Consider the following 17,856-nt stretch of genomic DNA (forward strand, 5'->3'; position numbering starts at 1 on the left):
TATTAATATATGTTCAAGTAGTAACTGCTATTATTTTTGTTTGTTTATTTCTACTTAAATATCCCCAATACCTCAAATACAATTGAACTCTTCTCATATTCCCTCAAACACCAAGCTTTTATTACTGCTTCAGTTTTTCCTTATTGTAGAGAACTGTTATTTTCCCCAAATAGCTGCTGCTTCCCTCTAGGGTGAGATTATTTTTTCCTGTCCTACTGTTGGCAAAAAAAAACAACAACAAAGGTTTCCAAAGAGGCAGCACCAGTTCCACAAGCAGTATGTTTTTGGCTGCTGCTCTGCAGTCAAATCAACATTTGAAATTGTCTGTTTCATTTTATCTATTATCTTGATAGATACATATACTATTTGAATTTTAAAGGAAATATCCACATGCCTCCTGTGTGAACAAAAATATATATGCCTCTACTTGGGGAATATCTGAATAAAATACCTATTATTAGTAAACATCAATTCCAGTGTCTCATAAGTATCTGTAAACATATAATTGACCACTTATTGGTCTGTGTACCTATGTACTATGCTTCCCTAATGGCTCAGTAGGTAAAGAATCTGCCTGAAGTGCAGGAGACCCAGGTTTGATCCCTGGGTCGGGAAGATCCTCTGGAAAAGGGCATGGCAACCCACTCTAGTATTCTTGCCTGGAGAATCCCATGGACAGAGGAGCCTGGTGGGCTACGGTCCATGCTGTCACAAAGAGTCAGACACTACTGAGCGACTTAACACACGCCTATGTAATATAAAAACTGATGTTTTAAAGCTAAAACCATTGGTAAACTTAGCTGGCACATTATTGAGTGCTTAGTGTATAAGGGAAGAATTTCATGTTAGCTGCAAAGTTGGCAACAAAGTGCCTATATGTAACAAAGTACCCTATCTTCTTGGGGATGATTCATTGGACTAATTAAGGGGTTTGGGAGAAAAAGGAGTTTGGAACTGTTTTGAAGAAGGGAAGTGCTAATTAAAACCTTAGTGATAATGTAAATATTAAGAAACCTGAAATATAGTAAGTCTGTGGAGCAGTGGAATCCCTCGTACACTGCTGGCGCAACTATTTTTGAAAGTGGTCTGGCAATATTTAATAAAGCTGAAAAAGTGCAGACTTAAAATCTAATATAATATTCTTCTAGGTAGTTATCCTACAGAAAATCCTATACATATATACAAGGGCACATGTGCATGCCTGTTCATTGCTTTGTAATAACAAGAAAACAAGAAGTAATATAAATATCTAACAGTAGAGAAATGAATAGGGTTTGGAGGATTCATATGATAGAATGCCTGTGTGTGTGCTGTCACTTCAGTCATGTCTGACTCTTTGATACCCCATGGACTGTAGCCCACCAGGCTCCTCCGTCCATGGGTTTCTCCAGGCAAGAGTAATGGATTGGGTTGCCTTGCCTTCCTGCAAGGGATCTTCCCAGCCCGGGGATCAAACGTGTCTCTTATGTCTCCCGCATTGGCATGCAGGTTCTTTGCCATTAGCGCCACCTGGGAAGCCCTCATATGATGGAATGCTGGAATATGATTACCAGTATTCCATTGTATGAATTTATACTATGGATAAATCTTAAAAAGTAAAGGGTGCATAAAACAGAAAATTAGAAAGGGATATTACATATGATCATTATATTAATATAATGATCCCACTGACGTAAACTGGAAAAGAAAAAAAGCCTTACAAATCAATAGTTATGTATCAGTACTGATATTGATATATACAAACGTGAATATTGAACAAAAATGAAGAAGATACACTGCAAGTTTAGGAAAAAATGAACTATAAACACTTCTTTTTTCAAAAGAGCTTCTGATGCAACATTGTAAATCTGCCGGATCTTATATTCAGAATACATACAGAACTCTTAGAGAACTCAGCAGTGAAAAGACAGTTAACCCAATTAAAAACTGGGCAAAGGTTTTGAATACTCATTTCTTTAAAGAAAGTATGTACATGACCATTAAGTACATTAGAAGTTGTTCAACATCATTAATGTTTCAGTTCAGTTTAGTCGCTCGGTTGTATCTGGCTCTTGGTGACTCCAATGGACTGCAGCACACCAGGCCTCCCTGTCTATCACCAACTCCCAGAGTTTACTCAAACTCATGTCCATTGAGTCAGTGATGCCATCCAACCATCTCATCCTCTGTCGTCCCCTTCTCCTCCCACCTTCAATCTTTCCCAGCATCAGGGTCTTTTCAAAACAGTCAGTTCTTCGCATCAGGTGGCCAGTGTATTAGAGTTTCAGCTTCAGCATCAGTCCTTCCAATGAATATTCAGGACTGATTTCCTTTAGGATGGACTGGTTTGATCTCCTTGCAGTCCAAGAGACTCTCAAGAGTCTTCTCCAACACCACAGTTCAAAAGCATCAATTCTTCGGCGCTCAGCTTTCTTAATAGTCCAACTCTCACATCCACACATGACTACTGGAAAAACCATAGCTTTGATTAGACAGACTTTTGTTGGCATTAATGTTCAGTTAATTAATGTTGGCATTAATGTTTAGAAAAATGCAAATGAAATCACTTCATACCCAGTAAAATGGCTAGAATCAAAAAGTCAAATAGTAGCAAGTGTTAGCAAAAACATGGAAAAATTGGAACGTTCATATGCTGTTGGTGAGAATGTAAACTGGTGTATCCACTTTGAAAACAATCTGGCAATTCCCTAAACAATCAAACATGCAGTTATGATGTGACCCAGCAGTTCTTCTCCTAGATATTTACTCAAGAGAAATGAAAACATATGTCCATATAAAAATTTGTGCAGCTTTTTTATTAATAGCCCAAAGGTGGTAACAATCCAAATGTCCATCAACAAATGAATAACAAAGTGTGATACAGTGAAATGTTATTCTGCCATAAACTAATGAAGTATTCCACAGTCTAGATAAAAGATTAAATGCAATACAAAAAGAATCCTAATTAAAGGAAATGTTAATTGTTTTTGAGGGTCTGCTGTATGTCAGGCACTGTGCTGGCATTTTACATATAGTGTTTCTGTTAATCCTTCAAAAACACTACATTTTAGAGAGGAGGACACTAAAGTTCATGGAGTTTAAATAATTTGTCTAAAAACCACATTTATTAAGCAATAGAGCAGAATTTTAGTATAGAATTGTCTGATTCCAAATTCATATTTTTTCTCTTATAGTGCTTTTATTTCTAAAAAAGCAGTTGTGAAGACAGATGACCCTAATAGAAAGTATTTTCTGTTTATCACATTATATTGCATACCTTGTATTTTAGCTTAGCATTGTAATTGGCTGTAACTAATTTCCCTTAATGATTCATCCATATATCCTCAGCTCTGCAAAACATGCCTAATATTTAGTATTTGCTCATTAATTACTTGTCAGTTAAAAGAGTGGATGGTTAACAGATTTCAGTTGTTTGTCTATATGGTGGTATTCTTACCTGAGTTTGAAAATGATTTTCCTTCATAGGACTAAGAATTAAACTCAAATTCGTTAGTGTGATACCTGCCCTTTTATTTACAGTTATTAATCTCTGTGTAGACTTCAGCTGAAATACGGTACATCAGCCAGCCCACCTACAGATTGACAGGATCCAGTGAAGAACAAAGCATGATTCAAAGATCTTAATAGTGAAGTCAGCTTAATAACATTTTGATGTTTAAATAATTCATACTTGTTTGTGAAATCAATTTCCTGGCTTAATTTCTTAGGAAAATCATATAATGAGTTCAAATTTAGACATTATAAGATTGGGTATCTGCAGTTTATCAAGGTAAATAAATCCAGAAATTAGTTGGAAATACAATTTTGGAGTTTGGGGAATCTAGAGCTATACTCAGTAACCATTAACTACATGTGGCTATTTAATTAAAATTAAGAATATTAAAGAAGATGAGTTCTTCTTTCTCAGTGGTCACATTTCAAATGCTCAGTAGCACTTGTGTACATTTTCAGGCCATATATAGCCAAATATAGCTAGAGGCTATCACCAGACAGCACCATTATAGAATCCTTTCACCATCACAGAAAGTTTTACCAGCTAGCCCTGTTCTCAAAGCCAGAAGAAAAGATTAGGAGCTATTTAGAGACTGAACAGTAGTTAATTCAGCAAATATTTGTTCATCTTCTGTAGTCTCTGCGTATAAAAATAAATAGACTGAAGTAAAGGGCTCATGTATGTTGTAGCAGAGTTGACAACATGCAAACAAGTGAATACAGTCATGTACCAAGTATTGTAATAGAAGGATATACAAAGTGCTGTGTCTCTAATACAGGAATTACCTAACTCTGCTTTAGGGTGTCAACTTGTTGAAGGATGTGTAGTATTTCTTGAAGAAGGAAATAGTTCCTCATAGGAAAATGTCAGCAGAAGTCAAGTGTGAATCACATTGTGCTGGAGAACAGTAAATAAATCATAGGCCAGGAAATGAAGATGAAACTTTTGACTGTGGAATACTAGATTGAATGGAATAGAGCAGACAGATAGCTGAAAAGCTATAGAGTGGTCGGTACAGGACAATATGGAAAGTAAGAGGCAGGCAGGTGTCCAGCATCAGTTCCAGAGAAATCTTATGAACCTTGTGTCCTCTGTATGTTCTCTCTCTGTCCTGTAAATTGGTGCGTTTCTCCTACGCTAGAGGGCATATCCTTAAAGCAACAGATCTGCACTGATAAAAGTAATAAAAAATTGTTCGCTCATTATTGTGTTTCCTTTAAAATATATGTAGATATTATTAATAAATGATTATGCCCTGACATTTGGATAAAGTTTGGCACTTCTATGTAGTAGTTCAGATTCCAAGGTGGTAAATGTTCATTTGAAATTGCCTCACTTTAAGTAGTTAGTTGATAAGTTTTAAGTCCACTACACTGGGAGTTTACCTTAAGAGAAAGTTTGTTTGAATGGTCTTGTAAAATGAAGTAACTTTTCAGTAACAACAATAATCTCTTATTTTACTTTAAAAAAAATAAATCTGCATTGGACTAAATGATATCTCAGGTTTCCTTACCTCTAACTTTCCCCAGGCTGTATGCCCTGTTTGTTTAGAGGTGTTCGTGTCAGGCTTGCTGATTTCTGTTATCTATCTATGCATCTTGGTCCTTCTCTTTCCTCCTCACTCCACAGATGTCTTTTTCTGCTGTCTTGCTTTTTTTGAAAACTATTTCTTTAAGAAAATAATTTTATATTTGATCCTCTTAAATTTTATCTGTTTTCTTCTATAACTTCTCCAAGCCACTGTATTTTTTTTTATTATTTATTAGGAAATTTAGGAAATGTTAAATGTTAATCACGTTTCTAGATTTTTCTAGTCTTCATTAGCATATATGCTAAGCATGGTTATATATAACTTTAATCAGGGACATTTTCATTACACTTTTTTGTGTTATGTTTATGTAACATTTTGTATTAGTATTTGCATGTATCATCATGTTGTTGTTTAGTCACTAAGTTGTATCTGACTCTTTTGCAACCCCATGGACTGTAGCCCTCCAGGCTCCTCTGTCCATGGGGTTTCCCAGGTAAGAATACTGGAGTAGGTTGCCATTTCCTACTCCAGGGGATCTTCCCAACCCAGGAATTGAACCCACATCTCCTGCGTTGGCAGGTGGATTTGTTACCTGTGAGCGCCTGGGAAGCCCATGTATCATCATAGCCTACTTGTAAGAATAATTTAAAAGTCTCCATGGTATGGCATTATTTACAGTCACTGTCAACTTTAATCTGCCCTTTGGTGGTAGCCATCTCATCCAAAACATATGTTTCAAGCATATGTTTTATCTGTTATTCAGGAAGTAATATAAATATTAGTAGTATGAATATTTAAGTTCAGAATACTTAACGCTCAATAGCTGTATGTATCTCTGTTCAAAATGCTAAGAGAGCTAGAAGTTAACTATTGGCACATATTCAGGCAATTACTTTTATCAGTTGTCCACTCACCCCCTGTTGACACAATTAACTGAAACCAGGCATTAAAAGCATTTTCTCTAAATAATGACAAAAGAAAACTGCCTGGCTGATCTTTCCTGTGAATTGGGATTGCCTGGCTGATCTTTCCTGTGAATTGGGTGAGGTCTTCAGCATGGCAGTGTTGATACGAGGATGTAAGAAATGAAAGAAGCTGAGTGGAGAAGAGAACCTATTCAGCAATTTTACAGAGCATAGTGTAACTGTCAGATCTGAACTCTGGTTTTTTAAAGGGGTTAGGAATTGGAAGGTCAGCAGTGCAGTGTCTTTTTTTATTCCCTTACTTTTGAGCTCCAGAAAGTGAAGTAATTAATTTTTTTAACAAATGTGTAGTCCCCATTTTCCTTCCCTATTAAATAGCATACATCTACTCTCTTAACTTGCAACATTTAATATCTTGATATGCAGATTTGATCTGCTGTTCTTATAATTAATACTTCTTCCCCTCATTTTAAGGTTATTCTGGTACAAGTTAACCCAGGGGAAGCATTTACAATAAGAAGAGAAGATGGACAGTTTCAGTGCATTACAGGTAAGAATGGTAATTTATTATCATTTGAGACAAGACTAAAGCTTATGCTACATAAAAGTGTTACATGCTTGTGGTTTCTTTCCTTTCTTTCTGACTGCCACCACACCAAGGTGTGAACTTTGCATACTTCATGGCTTAACTATGGTAGTAGCATCCTATTTAGTCTCTTTCCCAGGGTTTCTTGGTTAATATACTATAATGTTGTTCATGTCACTCCCCTGCTCAAAGATCTTTGGTGAATCCAGTTCAGTTTCCTTAGTCTTTTTGAAAGATCATTTCATCATTCTTGCTTGCTTTTTCCCACTTTCCTTTCAATACTGTTTCCCTTTAGTCTTGCTAAGTTGGTTTATCTGCTATCTCTGAACCTTTTTTATATTGAATACTTTCTGTACTGTTCTTCTCATCTACAGTTTACCCATATCACCACTACCTCCAGCCTATCCAAGTGCTTCCAGACTGAGCTCAGATCTTATCTTTAAAAGGTTTTTTTATAAAGACCCATCATTATGTGTATTCATGTACCGGTTGGATGAATTACTACATAATTCTTGTGTAGTGAAAGAATTTTGGTTGTGTAAGTTCCAGCATTCATTCTAACTAAAGAGTCCTTGAATCCAAAGTAACCTGTTAATTAAACTAAAATCTTAGTTAATTTTGGAAGTGAGTACTCTGAGTGAGAGTCCTAAATTTAACAAGTATATCTGTGCAGAGGTACATTTCAAAGAGTAATCGAGCTAGTGAACAGTTATTGCTCCTAATATAAATAGGATGCCCACTAGCTAATTTACTAACTCGAATTCCTAATGAAATAAACACTTGTAAGAGAATCTTCCACTAAACTTCAAAACTTATAGAAATAATGATGCTGTCTTTAGCTTGGCACATAAAACCCTACTTAACAAAAACATTCAAGGAGTATTAGCTTCCTTCTGTTTTGATTTCTTAACAACAAAAACGGTGTCTTTTTTACTTTTGATTCTCTATGCTAAAATAATGCCTTTTGCTTAGGTGTGCTGTTGATATTTATTAAAACTAACTGCTAAAATATTTTTAAGTATATTGGTATGCTTGTTTGCCTTGGTAACTACTATGGACTGAAAATATATTGTTATACTCAGGGGTATTTTAGTGCCTTAGAGTTTTCAATATGAGCACCAATTAAGATTGCATGGTAATATGGAAATTTTAATGTAAAAATATAAATGTAGTGAGCCATAAGTAATGCCTAGATGTTAATCATTTAGCCAAATCCTGGATTTCTGGCTATTTTTTTATGATTTAACTCTCACGTGTAAAAAAAAAAATTGTTAAAAAGTGAATTCAGGTTTGTTGAAAGCTATAGCTCACCTTACCTCGAGAAGTCAGGAACTAATTGACAGTTGCCCAGTGTGCTGATTCCGAGCCCCTTCACCCACTAGAGTTAGTATGCCAATAATACTACCTCTACCTCTAAATCTTCCTGCTTTCCTTTTTGTTTCCAGGTAGCTCTGAGCAGCTTCTCAGTAGTTACTGATATGTATTTCACCACTGCTGCTGCTGGTGTCACTTTCTAGTCTGCCAGTGGGAGGTTATAGGACCCTTGTTGCTTCTGCTGTCATCTGACTCAGAGAGTGACCAGCGCTGTTGCTCCTGGGGCGGTTATTGTCAGCACCTCTGTTCCTGTTTGCCTTCCCTTTACTGCTACTGCTCTTTATTACTGCTTTTCTGCCCTCACATTATCTCCTCATACACCTGATCTTGACTCTTCCTGCCTTTATAGGGGCTTCTCAAGTTAGGGAAGGTTTGTCCCCAGTGGTAGTAAGTACCACTCTGTTCTCCACGTGTTTTGGGATCATTGTAAGGATAAGCACACACGTGGTCAGCTCTTTCATATTTGCCATCTCCTTTGCAGAGCATTTTGTTAGTAAGTCTCCTCCCAGACTGAGCCAGATGACATTTAGGTCCTTAGTAAAACAACATTACGTTAAATACTTACCAGCTCTGTTACCCTAGAGGGAGTTCTCTGCATTCCAAACGTTGGCACTTCTGGCCTTGCTTGTCTCTGTGTTCTAGTCTGAATCCTTGTGCTCGTTAGGTCTGTTCAGAATGCTTTTGTCTTTATGGTTTTACCTTTGCTAGTAGTATCTCATAACTGAAAGCATATACAGAATTTTACTTTTGGCTTCTTTTCACTCAGTATAACAAGTTTGAGAGCCATCCATGTTGTTCATGTGCCATTAGTTCGCTCATTTTTGTTGCTGAGTTGTGTTACATTGCATGAGCACCTCCATATTGTGTCTGTTTAATCATTTGTTGACAGACCTTTGAGTTGTTTCCAGAGTTTGGCTAACATAAATTAAATGGTTGCAAATATTTGTGTTTTTAAAAAGGGCCCTTTTCTCCCAGGATGTCTTTGTTGGGGATGGGAGAGGAAGATTTCATCCAAGTAGGACCCCTGGTGACCTGCTCTGATACCCTAGAATCCCTGAGACATGTGTACAAACTACACCTCAGGCCCTATGAATCTTGTTAGATATGTCAGATCTTTGATATTAAAAATGTCTGAAATTTATTAGAAGTTAAATGTCTGTTTTATATATCATGGTCACTATATTGTTTGCTATAATTACTATAACTTGCAGAATGAAATATAATTTTTCTTACTAAATTCACAATAAAACTTTAAAGAAATATTAATAACAAAATGTATGAATTAATTAATGGTGCATTTTTAAAGGTACAAGTCTGGGAGTAGGCCAGCCTGGGTTCTGGGACTAGTGGGTGGGAGTTAAAGGAAAGCAGATACAGCTCAGTATGAGGAACAACTTTGTAATAAACAGAGCTGTCAGAGAGACTCAGGAGCAATCAGTTTCCCATCTGCCTTTGTAGGTGGCAGTGCATCTACTGAGTCTTCACTTGATGGTGCCATTAGCAGGTTTAATTTCTCTTCAGTGGATGGTTGGAGTTAATGCCTTTTAAGGTTCTTCACAAGTCTAAAATGTTCTGATTCTATATCCTTCAGTAGATTACTTAAATTCTGCCCATTATTTTGCACATCTGTGAAATGAGGATGCACTAGTGTGAATTAGATTCAACAATTTTCTACCAACTCGCAATTTTTTAGGTATTCATAATTATGGTAATATCTTATGCCATATCTTAAATTTGTTTTAATAATAAGTAGATCAGTATTCCAATAATTTTTTTTAAAAGACCACTGATTATCTTTGGACTAAGGACTTTTTTTTACTACAAATCTGACTGAACTAAATGAAGTTCTTTAAGGTATATGGAAATTATAATTAACTCAAGTCCAAACCATATGTAGTAGTCTCATTCCCATATGATTAGCTATTATTTACTTTTTCTCATAATTTAACGAACTAAATCATGGAGAAGTTATATATTTTATATGTTATTTAGGAAATCTTAACTACCCTTAGGAAATACTCTAAAAGCATAAGTAACTATGTGGTGGAAATCCATTATTAAAACGTTTGCCCTCTACATTTTTCCTTCTAAAATGAAAACATCAGTTTCACTAGAGAGGCTTGAAAGACATTTTGAAATATTAATGAGTCTTGTTTTTGAAAGTGAATCATAATGGATCATCCATTCATAAATTCAGCCCATTTTAGATTAAGTGAATGACATCCTGAGTACTTTGTGTAATAGTCCCAGATTGTCCCTAAATGCTATTAAATGTTACCTTTCAAGAGAAACCATGTTATATATGACTTAGTTAAGAGAAAACTGCAATGTTTATGCTAAAAAGGAAAATTCAGGCCAATTAAGTTGTCTTCAATTCTTTATGTTCCTAATGAATAAAATATCATTGTTAAAGTTGTTCTCTTGAAAATAGGAAATTTCAACCAGTTCAGTGAGTTCTGTTTTTTTAAAAAAGTGATAAAAATCTCAATTTAAAAAATTTTAATGAGTGGTGATGGCAAAAGGAAAGTAAGACCTAGAAATATAATTGTGTAAAATAGCTAGCAAGGAAATGAGAATCTTAGTCCTAGAGCTGTAAGAATCTCTATTTCGCCACAGCCTCATGAGATTGGGAAAGGACTCCAGCCTTCAAATGAGAACACACCCTAGCCAGTACTTTGATTTTCACTTTGTGAGACCCTGAGTAAAAAACCCAGTTTATACAACACTCGGATTTATGAACTACAGAACTGTGGGCTAATAAATGGGTGTTTCTTAAAACCACTAAGTTTGTGCTAATGTGAACAGAGCAATAGAAAACTACGACAATTATAATGTGAACATTTTTTCTCTCATGCGTCATGTTCAGAGGTCTGTTAGTACTTGTATGGAGTTCTTTGCCACATAGGTAGTAAAGGAGCTCAGGTTACTTCCATCTTGATCTGCCATCCCTAGAATATTACACTCATCTGCATGATCCATGGTGGCTCACCACCATTATTCATGTCCCAGACAGAGTGGAAAAGAGGAAGAGAAGAAGAGATAAAAGATATGCCCTCTTTAAGGACATACTTTGGAGATGATACAGGTAACTTCTGCTCACTGGCCATAGCTTAGCTGATCACTTCTAACTAAATAAGAGAACTAAAAGTTGCCTTTGGATGAGGTGCCCATGGATCCAACTAACATTCAGAAGATTATTACTATGGAAGAAGTGAAGAACAAATACCAGAAAATAACTGATTGATGCCACAAGCTATTTTAAATAATAATAATAATAATTGAAAATCTTCAAAGATCCTCCAAAAATAATGACAGTGTTTACTTATGGACAGGTGGTTCATGGAATTGGGAACAGGGATGGAGGGAAAGTTTTTCTTCTCTTCTTTTTTATACTTTTTCATTTTTGAATCTTGTAAAATATAAGGGTTGTATATAAGAACCGCCCCCCTTTCTTTTTACCCAAAGGATACTTGTCTACCTTCCCTCAGCCACATTCTACCTGTCCCGATGTGATTAGTATTTCTCCACTGTTCCTCCTTGTCCCTCTTGAGATTGTCATCATTTGGAGTTTGTTTAGTCAGTGACCTCAGCCCAGTGGAGGCCATGTCAAATACATATATACATATATGTATATATACACTGCATATACATATAATGGATTAAGTATATAAGGTCTTTTTAAGTATTTGATACATTCTGATATATTTTACAGTAATAGGAAAAGATCATTCTACTCTGTTGTCATTGCACATGCACAATATTTTAACTACTTTTTAGGCCATATCAGTATTTATTTTGTGAGTTTTTAATTATAGGAGAGCCTTACTACTGTTTATAAAGTTGAAAGCATGGCGTAGTACATTCTGGGTTTGAAATACCTATTTTGCCAGTTGACTTTCTAATAAGTTGAGTACTGTTTGCATGAAGCAGCTTTTTCCTAAATGAGGAAGCCAAGGCTGATGATACTGTAATTTATCAAATCAATCTGACTAGCTGTATAAATTGGGGAAAGTGAAAGTATTAGTTGCTCCGTTGTGTCCAACTCTTTGCAACCCCATGGACTGTAGCCCACCAGGCTCATCTGTCCATGGAATTCTCCAGGCAGGAATACTGGAGTGGGGTTGCCATTCCCTTTCCAGGGGATCTTCCTCCCCCAGGGATGGAACTCAGGTCTCCTGTATTGCAGGCAGATTCTTTACCATCTGAGCCACCAGGAAAGGCCTTGATAAACTGGTGAAATTTCCACAAATAGCCACATTAGAGAGCGATACTTTCTAACTGGATTTGATTAAAACTTGTCACAGAAATCTGTGTAAGTATGTATTATACCTAATTGAGTAGTTTCATGCCCTTTTGAGCACATTACTGTGAAAGTCGCTCAGTCGTGTCCCAACTCTTTGTAACCCCATGGACTATACAGTCCATGGAATTCTCCAAGCCAGAATACTGGAGTGGGTAGCCTTTCCCTTCACCAGGCAGTCTTCCCAACCCAGGGATCGAACCCAGGTCTCCTGCATTGCAGGCAGATTCTTTACCAGCAGAGCCACAAGGGAAGTCTTTTAATAAGCACATTAGTCCCACATTGATTGGGATTCAAATTTCTTTACAGAAATGTTATTTTCCATATTTGTTTCTATAACTACAAGTTCGGCCTTCCTAAAACATGACTTTTTTTTATTACTATGCTAAAAACAAACTGAAAAACCTTGCCTTCTTTCATTTCATACAGCACAGGACTCTTAGCCTCATTTTCTAGGCACTCCCATCAACTCATTCCAGTCTTTCTTTCTAGTTTTAGTTTCAGAAACTTCTACTCCAGATATACCAGAATTAGTAAATACTCCAGTTTCTACCCCTGGAGGAGAGCATGGCAACCCATTCCAGTATTCTTGCCTGGAGAATCCCCATGGACAGAGCAGCCTGGTGGACTTCAGTCCATGGGGTCGTAAAGAGGTGGACATGACTGAACAACTAAGCACAGCACCAGTCTCCAAATATTTCTTACAGAGACCCCTCTTGTACCTTTGTTCACATTGCCCCTTCATTAAAAATTACACAAGAGTGTGCATTCACATGTGTACACACGGGAGCTTTCTGAATTTTTGCAATTCTTCAAAACGCAGTACAAACTAGTTCCCCATCTCTTGAGATTCTTTCTGACCACTCTAGGGTTAAAAAGTGCTCCTCAGTTTCCTTTTGCACTCATTGTCTGGCCTACATCTCTAACTTGGCATATGTCTTTTATTGGTTTTTATGTCACTTACTGATTTTTGTCTTTTTTCTATTTTAGAGTCCACCACTAATCATGTAATTGAGTGCTTATTGTCTGACAGCATTGTGATGTGTACAATTAATCTTACTTAAACCTTAACAGAGTGAGAAAGTTGAGGTTCGTTAAAATCTCATAGCTAGTTACTGAAAGATCTGGGACTCAAATGAAGGTCTTTCTGACTGTAAAGATTATAATTTTTATCCCTCCACCAAGGGATCAGACTCAACAGGGAAATTTAAACATGCAGGTGTCTAGACCCACATCAGCCTTTCTCAAATGATTATGGTACAGACCATACTGTGTCTAGATCTCCTTTCCTTCCCCATTAGCACCTGGAACTGTCCCTTGCATTTATAGAAACTAAATGTTAATTGAATTATTTTAGGAATAAGCAACAGAGTTGTCTTTATTTCAGCACTTATTTCTAACTGCAAGACCAATGCTTTATAGAACTGCAAGTAATGGGAAAAAGGGCAGAAAGTGACTTATAATTTAATTAGCATGTATGATACTATCTAATGGTTATTGAACAATTACTGTACCAGTTACTTTTGTAAACATTCTGCATGTAATTAATCTATTTACTTCTCCTCTCACCCCTGTGAGATAGCTATTACTGTCCTCATTTTATGGACAAGAAAACTGAGACCTAGGTTAATAACTTGCCCAGTTACGGGTGACTGAACAGCTGAGCTGGGAGCTGAACTCTGGTAGTCTGGCTGCAAAATCCACACTTTACAGCCATTTCTCAAACATAAGTATCTGAGATGGCACTCTACTCATGACTTAACAATAGTTAGCTTCTCTCAACCACATACTTTTTTCTGAAATATTTTCATATATTTACTATAAGTCATTCAAAATTCTACTCTAGAAACGGGAGTGTCTTATTTCAAAAGATCCAAAACCAAATTACTCTACCGTAAGAACTTTATAAATTCATCTCTGAACCCTATGACCAACCCTATCAAAAAGTACAACATAGCTTTATGTATGTTGTACTACATGATGCTAGGGGGAAAAAAAACCTCTTACTTTTAATTGTAAGATATAATTTTTTCCTCAGAGCACTGAGAAAGCATGTTTCATTTCATTTATTGATCTTCTTTGAGGAGAGAATCTACCATAAGAACTTTAAGGAGTAAATAGTACCATATTTTATATTAAAACTCTCTAAATATTAGAATTTGAAAAGGTTCTTTTCTCATTTATACTTGAGAAAGATCTAATTTTTATTACCCTAAAATGATGGGGATGGTTGAAAGGAAGATTTGTATCTTTCAATTCTACCTTCTCATCTTTTGGGGAAGAAACTTTCATCAGTTGGATTTAAGTATTTTTGCTAAAGATGATATTATTAGAGTGTTAATTAAGCAGTCTAACTTAGTATGGCATAAGGTATATGCCTTAAACTTTAACCTGGGGCAAGGTGTTTTTGTTAAAATATCTTTCTGATTAACTGAAAACCAGAAAATCTTTTTCCAAATCATGTAACTGAAAATATTTACAAAATAAACACTTAAATTTAGCCTTAGTGAACAGAATGTACTGAAAATAATTTAGAATCTTCCAGTGCCCTAAATCATTATAAGCATTAAAACTGATTGTGTGGTAGTATAGTGTAGATTATTTAGAAGATTGAGTTGCTGAGTAAATTGCTGAGTCTAGATTAGGATATTAGGTTTCATTTAAAAGCCATTCTTTTATTTAGCAAATTATTATGAACTTGATATGGACAGTCACTATTCCAAAACTCTGGGGATTTACTGGTGAGTAAGATAGACCCTATCCCTGCCCTCCACAAAGTTTGTGATATTGTAGGGAAGATTGTCAGCAATGTGAGAAAAGGGCTGTGATGGAAGAAAGCAGGAAGGGTGCTATGGAAGCTCTGGTAGGAGCACCCAAACCAGCCCAGGGGCTCGGAAAGGCGTCCCGGAGGGCACACAACGGAGAAGCTCTGGGCTTACTTTTTATTTCCCCAAATGGAAGATTAAAAAGATTATTAATTAATAGTTTTATTTAATCAGGACTTGAATCTTGAAGCCTCTTTATTGATTATACACTACTGAGGGTATCAACGTAATTAGCTTTTTTGTAATAAGGAAAAATATTACTTTTAATGAGTACATATGCATCAAAACTAATTTGAGTACATTTCCTTCAAGTGCCTGCCCCTCTGTGGTAGGATTGTAGGAATCTCTTTCCTTCTTTATGTTTTCTGTATAACTTGATAATTTTGATGAATATTAATTGCTTAAATAACCATATAAATGTTGTAACTCCTTTAAAATTTAGTCCCAATTTTATTTTATAAAATACAGACTTGGGGTTTTTTTTTTAAGCTGAGACACTGAGCTTATTAAGGAAAATGGTGGACCATTTTGGTGCAGATAAGTGATTTTTTAACTAGTGAAAACTAAAAGTATGGAACATACTAAGCTTACAAGTATATAATATTAATAATAGTCTGACAATTTTTGAAATCAAGGGGGTGGAAAAAAGAAATGTGTAAATTTGATACCATAATTTAGAACTGGCTTAGGCTTAAAGAATTCTGTCATTCAAATGGACAGATATGAACCCAGGGCAAAAACCATTAGATGTTGAGGATTTTGTCAGCCCCAAAATAGTACCAGTATAAGTAAGCTAGGCTATATTTATGAAAGAAGAAGTGTTTGTTTGGATCCCCTCTATTTAACCAAATCATTCTGTGAAGGGATGCTAGAAAAGGAACAAGTATTTACTACAAACCTACTTTGTGCTTTGCATTCTTTTTCTTAACCTTATGTCAGAATGTCTAGAAAGATCACTTTCCTTATTAAAAATAAAGACCAGACTCTCTAAAGTTGGCATCACTAGAAGGATCTCCTGGTGAGAAGAGCAACTGAATACAAACTGATACAGAGAGTTATCTTATTTTAGCCCTGTAGTAACTGTGACCACAGATTTGGACTCAGGGAAGTATTAATTAAGCAGTCTAACTTGGGCATAAACATTTCTTTTTTTTTCCCCCAAAGCGTAGCTAGGACAACACAAGGCTAGGATCTTCAGTGAACATTTATATAAAGTTATAAAGAGCCTACCATGAATTAATTATATAATCTGATTTATATATCCTTGTACCTATTGCAGAGATTGTCCCAGGAAAAAAGAAAAGATCTTTTCTGGTTCCTTTCTTTATATGGCAACAATATTGAATGTGATTTTTAGTACCTACCTAGATATAAAGGGCTGAAAAAAATCATTCTTATCACAATTGTCATTTTCCTGTGTCACAGCAGCTAACACAAGGCATAATTTCATATCTAGTGCAGACCCTTCTTATATTTATAAAAGTATGACTTTGCCCCTGAATGTGGTTATGGTGTTACATTAAGGCACATCCAAACATGCTGCCATTAACCATAAGAATCAGTCAACAACATAATAAGGGTGGTGGTAGAAGTTTTCCTTGCAAGTCTATATTAGTTTCTCTAAGGCTCCAGAGGCAAAGTTACTGTCTGCCAGAGTCATAATTTTAACATAGGACTCTGATCTCAAAATATGTGCAGTAACATTATTTAAGGATGTTGGTTCACTTTTAGAAAGTGAACTTTAGTCAAATCCTGTTCCCATTATTTATGGATCAGCAAAGTTCTCTTGTCTTTGACATCCTCTTCTGCTTCATTTTATCATATAATCCCTCAATATTTTTGGAAAAACCCTTTATCATTACAATGAAAGATCATATTTCAATATTTTAATTTATTTTTAGTCTTAATATGTTGGAATGTCTCACCATCCTGTACTCAGTCTCCCATGCTTGGGTGTTGCCAGAACACAGAAAACATGATACGTAAAAGTGTGTGCATGCTCTTTTCCTGGAAAGAGAATTTGCCCAAATCTCTAACTGTTCTGAAGGACAACTCATTGTTGACAGCCATTTGAAAGACTGAGACCCTGCCTCATAGCATAGAGGGGAAGAAAGGCAAGTAATCTACAGTTAAAACAGAGAGGGTGATATGTACTATGATGGAATTAAGTATGCCCAGATATATGTGGGAGGCCAGAGGAGACATACCTAACCCAGCTAGGAATATTTGTTGAGTACAGTTCAAAGGGTTGCACAGAGTCGGACATGACTGAGCGACTGAGCACACACATATGCAGGAAAAAGCTTCCCAGGTGGCACAATGGTAAAGAATCTACCTCCCAGTGCAGGAGGCGCAAGAGATTCGGGTTTGATCCCTGGGTAGGGAAGATCCCCTGGAGGAGGAAACGGCAACCCGCTCCAGTATTCTTGCCTGGAAAATTCCATGGACAGGGGAGCCTGGTAGGCTACAGTCCTAGAGGTCACAAAGAATCAGACACGACTGAGTGACTGAGGACACAGACACGCACGTGCAGGAAAAGATGATGGTCAAAGAAACAGTTGTTTAACCAGGAGGAAAAATAACTGAGAAATATGTTAGAAGCAGAAGGGATAGCATGTGAAAATGCATAGCACAGAGAAATTAGAGGAAACTGAAAAGGTATGAATAAAGAAATATATTGGAAAACAGAATACACTGAGGAGTATCTGAAAATGACACTAAAAATGGAAACATAGGTACTCAGTCAACCCAGAAGTCAAACCCAGGTCTCTTGTATTTCCTGCTTTGGCAGGTGAATTCTTGACCAATGCGCCACCTGGGAAGC

General features: G+C 36.3%; 1 protein-coding gene across 9 annotated transcripts in view; it reads left to right on the forward strand.

Moving 5' to 3' along the window:
* The window catches only part of FNDC3A (fibronectin type III domain containing 3A), a 109,047-nt gene that overhangs the window by 29,066 nt on the left and 62,125 nt on the right, over positions 1-17,856 (forward strand). For all 9 annotated transcript variants that reach the window (XM_081547520.1, XM_081547518.1, XM_081547513.1 and 6 more), the window contains one exon: positions 6,422-6,497. In XM_081547520.1, the coding sequence (XP_081403646.1) occupies positions 6,422-6,497 (76 nt within the window). The remainder of the gene's footprint in view (positions 1-6,421; positions 6,498-17,856) is intronic.

The sequence above is a fragment of the Giraffa tippelskirchi genome, chromosome 12, assembly GCF_054371585.1.
Source record: "Giraffa tippelskirchi isolate mGirTip1 chromosome 12, T2T-mGirTip1v1.2.pri, whole genome shotgun sequence".
Lineage (NCBI taxonomy): Eukaryota > Metazoa > Chordata > Mammalia > Artiodactyla > Giraffidae > Giraffa > Giraffa tippelskirchi.